The sequence below is a fragment of the Rhodamnia argentea genome, chromosome 11 (assembly GCF_020921035.1).
Source record: "Rhodamnia argentea isolate NSW1041297 chromosome 11, ASM2092103v1, whole genome shotgun sequence".
In the NCBI taxonomy this organism is placed as follows: domain Eukaryota; kingdom Viridiplantae; phylum Streptophyta; class Magnoliopsida; order Myrtales; family Myrtaceae; genus Rhodamnia; species Rhodamnia argentea.
Window position 1 is genome coordinate 11,871,725 of NC_063160.1, and position 6,000 is coordinate 11,877,724.

General features: G+C 38.8%; 1 protein-coding gene across 1 annotated transcript; it reads left to right on the forward strand.

The window, feature by feature from the left end:
• Nucleotides 1-547: 547 nt before the first annotated feature.
• On the forward strand, nucleotides 548-1,339 carry LOC115756296 (STS14 protein). Its single transcript, XM_030696002.2, has one exon. It carries the CDS (start codon nucleotides 584-586, stop codon nucleotides 1,142-1,144), a length of 561 nt encoding a protein of 186 aa, XP_030551862.1. The 5' UTR covers nucleotides 548-583; the 3' UTR covers nucleotides 1,145-1,339.
• Nucleotides 1,340-6,000: the final 4,661 nt, after the last annotated feature.

Consider the following 6,000-nt stretch of genomic DNA (forward strand, 5'->3'; position numbering starts at 1 on the left):
TGGGTTTTCAGTAAGGTTTATATTCCATTCGGATTGCGGTTCGGTCCGAGGCTAGATGCACACCCAAGTGATTCGATCAATTAGAATTTTATGAAAAATCGAATCGAACCGTGGACTCCCTTTTTGCATGCATGAACTTATAATATTCATCATCATGAATCCTCATATTTACGGCGTCTATCTATGGAAAACAAAATATGAAGCTTCTACGGAAAATGCCAAAATACCTCTTACTAGCCAAGCTGACTGTGATTACATATAACCTTCCAAGATGGTGTTATGGAGTATTTAGGCACCTGCTAACAAAATCCCAAAAAAAAAGTTCCTCTTTTATTGAAAAATATGACAGTTCTGATACTTATCGAGTTATTTCGATAAGAGATTCGCACACTATCATTCCGTATTTTACATAAAATATCCATTAATCGAAAAATCGTGGGGTCGGAAATAATGACTGTCGGATAACAGCTTATCTTTTATTTTATAAATTCTGCTGTATGGATTATTTATTTTCCCAAACAGCGCCCTATAAATTGCACATCCTTGCAAAACTCAACCTCCCCAGCAAACCCAAGAGGCAAAAATGACCCACTCGTTTCTTCTTCTAGCTTTCCTCCTCCTAGCCACACTCCACATCTCAGCCCAACCCCCACCAACAGCACCGCCTCCATCGCCACCGTCGCCAGCGGCCCAGCTCCCTGCCACTGCCGAGGAGTTCCTGGACGCCCACAACCAGGCGAGGGCCGAGGTGGGCGTGGCCCCGCTCCGGTGGAGCCCCTACCTAGCCGCCGCCGCGAGCCGCCAGGCCCTTTACCAGCGGGACCGGATGTCGTGCAACTTTGCCAACCTTACGGCCTCCAAGTACGGTGGGAACCAGTTGTGGGCCGGCGGGGCGGGGATGGCGACGGCACCACGAGCGGCGGTTGGGGTGTGGGTGAGGGAGAAGGCCTACTACGACCACGTGAGCAACACGTGCGCGGCGGGGCACCGGTGTGGGGTGTACACGCAGGTGGTGTGGAGGAACAGCTCGGAGGTGGGGTGCGTGCAGGCGAGGTGCCCCAAGGAGGCGGCGAGCTTGACTATCTGCTTCTACAACCCTCCGGGGAACGTCGTCGGAGAGAGACCTTATTTAGTAGAAGATTGAAATGAGTTTGTGTGTTCTTTTGTTAGTCTTGAAGATAGCCAGAGATGGGTGAAAGGTAGAGGTCATTTTCGCAGTTGAAAAAGCTGTAGGAAGCACCGGTTGATCTTACCCGTTTTAGGGTTTCTTGCTTTACATTTTCAAGATTATATATATTGTCCATTTCCTTAGTTTCAATTAATACTTTTATTAGTTGTAGACTTGTTAGTGACCCTTGTGGACCCTCATCTCAATTTGGGCAAGGATTGGGATTTTCAGTGTTGCCCCAACGGCTCGACAGTCAAATTCTTGAAAGTAGGGTTTAATCTTGCTTTGAGGGAAATGAAATGGAGTAATTAAGCAATGACTTTTTAGGAAACTACTGTATTATTATATTAATGGGAAATGCTTTTCCACTACTATCAATCACAGTACAATTTCAACCGTAGGTTCATACACCATCATCGCATGTTTTACATAAAGTACTCATTAATTGGGAGATCGTGCAGTCAAAAATAACTTACAGCACTATCAAACTGTCAGGCTAACAACTTCTTATATTAATACTATCTTTCATATGCCCCATAACACATGCACATATTATGACTGTTCAAGCTTTTTACTAAAATGTACTTCTGGATGTTTTCGCTGGCCAGAAAATACGTTGAAAACTTTTCAACATTAAAATTCAAGCAAACAGAAATTTCCGCGATGAATAATACAAGCATGAAATATAGATAGTCTATATTAAACAAATATGAAAGATAGTCCAATTCAAAGATTACGATAGGTCAGTTGATCGTGAAGCCAATGATCCTCCCACAAACTCAAGCCAGTTCGGCTCTATACCTCAACAAGTTATACAGTCCTCGCACTTGATTTACCATCAAATTTGAGTAGAAGAGGTTTCTCGCATTTAGATGTATAATATGTTTTCTAGCCAGCAACACCCGAGAGGTCTTACTGATACGGAGATCGAGTCAAACTAGTCGCTAGACATACTTTGAACGGCTAAATTTTTGTCGAGCAAAAGCCACCAAAATTCCAAACTATGCTCAATGTGACATATTTATTTTAATTATTTTTTTGTGATACAAAAAATCTTAAATTTATATCTATGTGACACATTTTCCCTCCACTAATGAGGACCGTTAAAAATCCGCTAAATGGACACTGGAAAGCAAATGTTCTTGACATGATGCCCACACAACTTAAGTGAAATAAAAACGACGTTGTTTTGAGTGAAAAATCTGTTGGGAACCATGATGGCACGAAACGGTTCCGCACAATGTACGGGCAAAACTTAAAACATAATAAATGCAGCGGAAACAAACAAATCCCATACACATACCTCCAAAGGCATCATCTCGTGCGTTTCAATTAAAAATCAAACTTAAACAAAGGGTGTATTCGAAATACCTCTTAAAGCGTGCTCGAAGTTACTTGGTTCGAACGTTCTTCAAGTCTCACAAGTATCGGACCTCTAGCTCAAATACGCCGCCATTCGTACAACGAATTGAAAGAAGAAACTTGCGGATGATCACTACCTTTGATTGTACTAGCAATTTTGTGAATACGACTCTCCGTACTCTTGAAGATTCGATCACAAGAGCAAGAACAAAGAAAACAACTTTTTGTTTTACGTCTTGACGGTGCAGCGATAGCAGAAGATATGGACAATGGTAGAGTAAGGATAAGGATTTTGATCATCGGATGCGGAAATGAACCGACATCGGAGGTTTATATAGGGGAAACAGATGAAGACCGGTCATCTTCGACGAGTCAGTGCCCGAAGCCCCAGGCGGCAACACATGTCCCGACATGTCAACACGTATCCGACACATGAAAATGTGTCCGACACACAAAGACGTGTCTGACACGTGTCACATGTCCATGACACATTTCGACCTTCCTCCATATGTCTTATGTACGCCACGTGTCCCTCTAGCTTGCTACGTGCTGACATGTGGCCTCTTGCTTGTCAAGTATCTCTATTGTCCTCATCATTGACAAAAAATAAGAATTAAATTAAATCTCAATTAATTTAATTTCAGTCCGGCTAATTTAATAGTCGTGATCGCAAACAAATTTGCAATATCATCTTTCACATTCAACATTGTCATGTATTGGTTATGGTATGTGACATTCCTAGGTTTATCATTGAGTTGGCAGTAAGATATGCACTAACGCATTAGTATTTTCAAGAGAGCTGATTGTCCCAATCGGTCTCTAGGTCCTACAAACCATGAGTGACATTTCGTAATATGTTATGGCTACCGAGACAATGTGAATGCAACAAGAACATTATGAACCTGTTAGCTTTGGCTATAGTGTAATTCAATCCCTATGTCTTACCATGTCCCGATCGAACAAAGGCCATGGAATATTTGTCAAGCCACTAATGCGATCATATGCACAAACCTAATTGACATGCATTAATACGAGACATGAACCTTTCATTCTCGATTACAATCCCAGCCGATGATTTCAATACAATGTAATGATTAGATCGCATATGACATTAACCTTACATTTGATAAGGAAACAGATTCCACGATTGCACACAATTGTAACTTGGTATGTAAACGAGCTCTAACCATCAAGTACAGAGTCGAATCAATGAATCGCCAATATGCGCACTTGTGAACCATAGCCATCCAACACATAAGTCAACACTATGCCTCAAGTCTAAGGATTATTTACACAAGACCAAAGTATGAGTGATTAGATATTAACCACACTCGAAGCTTCCATGTCGCTAATTGTTCAATGTGTGTCATATTCGGTGAATTTGTTCGGAACAAGCACTTGTGTTCTAGCTCGGATATCAGAATACCCAATGACTTGTAACTCGTCATTCCCTTAAGTATCCAATACTTAATGGCGAAGCTACAAACACACCGATCTCAACAGGATTATTGATATACACTCAAATATTCATCGATTAGTAACAGTTTAAAGATTCAATCTAACAGTAAACCTAACACCTTAAGAATATGTTCGGTCACAACTAATCTTATGGAATCATTCATCTAAATAGCTGGACAGATGAACGAACATGTCTGTGCCATTATGCAAATATGCCAATTGAAAGTACAACTAAAATGCCTAACGTGTAACTATTACATGATTGCTTTAGGGCATATAGCTAACAAAATCATCTGACGAAATCTTGACATAGGGTAAATGTTGCACATAAATACAAGTTTGGGAAGTTTTACGTCACAAACAAAAGTTAGGATAAATGTGTCGTAGCGGGCATATTTTGAAGTTTTTTATGCCACAAAAAATAATAATAATAAAGGTACATGTATCATAGTGCGCATAGTTCTTGCTTTTTTTCCTTATTTTTATCATTGCAACTTTTGGCCTGCTCCAACAATGCTGGTTGCCCGCTTGTGCCACCAAAACCTTCACATTTCAATATTTTCTGCAAAACTTAATCTAACTTGAACACAAAAATACCAAATAAGTGTTAATTTTGTCCTCATCAAAGTACAAAGAGTAAATACTTTCGCATACATATATTTAAGGACCTTTTTACATCATCGTAAGCTTTTTTCATATATTTAGTAAATAGGGGGAAAAGTACACTATAAGTGCCATAACTTTTGTACGGCGTTCACTTGAGTGCTATAACTTTCAAAACGTTCACTTAAGTACCATAACTTTTAAAAATCGTTCACTTAAGTGCCATGTTGACGTGACAGCCGGAAAAGCTAATGTGGCAACCGGAAAAGTTACTATAGATGCCGGAAAGTTTCTGTAGCACGCCGAAAAAGTTCTTGTAGCATTCAAGTGAACGATTTTGCTCCGACGTAGCACTCAAGTGAACGATTTTTGAAAGTTATAGCACTTAAGTGAACGTTTTGGAAGTTATGGCACTCAAGTGAACGCCGTACACAAGTTATGGCACTTCTAGTGTACTTTTCCCGTAAATAGGTCTATATGTTTGGCGGTATTTTAAATTACTCATAAATATTTTCTCATGTTTGTATACGTAGGTATCAATGTCATATATATATTTCAATGTTATACCTAGATATATTTTTTTAGGGAGAAGTGTCAAAAAAGTCCTGAATCTATTTCATTAGTGTCAATTCAGTCCTAAATGTTTTTTTGTGCCAATTCAGTCCTAAACATTTTGCATTGGTACCAATTAAGTCCTAAATCTTTTATTGGTGCTAATTTAGTCATAAACCTTTTGCATTGGTGCCAATCTAGTCCTAAATCTTTTATATTTATGCCAATTGAGTTAGTCCAACCAATTTTGGCCGAAAATCATTGACGTGGACATCGATTATCCTACGTGGCACGGGTAGAGGTAACTTGGACATTTTTTCAAATATTATTCTAATATTTTAAATAAAATTTAAAGCATTTTTTTTGGGCTTTTTAAAAATTATTTAAAATATCAAAAAAGATTTTAAAAAAATTCACGTTAGCGTTAGCCGTGCCATGTAGGATAATTGATGTCCAAGCTAGTGATTTCGAGGCCAAATTTGCCGATTAACTCAATTGACATAAATGCAAAATATTTATGATTAAATTGGCACTAATGCAAAATGTTTAGGACTGAATTAACACCAATACAAAAGGTTTAGGACTAAATTGGCATCAAAAAAAGGTTTATGACTGAATTGGCACTAACACAATAAGTTTAGGACTGAATTAGCACTAACGCAATAAATTTAGGACTTTTTTGACACTTTTCCCGATTTTTTGACCTTTTGTCTATGCTACCGTAAAAAGTAAAGAGAATCTCCTATTTTTAAGGATAACAATCCTCATTTTATTTCCTATTATATCCTCTACAAGTCATTTTACAAAGATTTTATTTATGGACAAATGCGTAAATTGCCAATTCTATTTAACTGCCC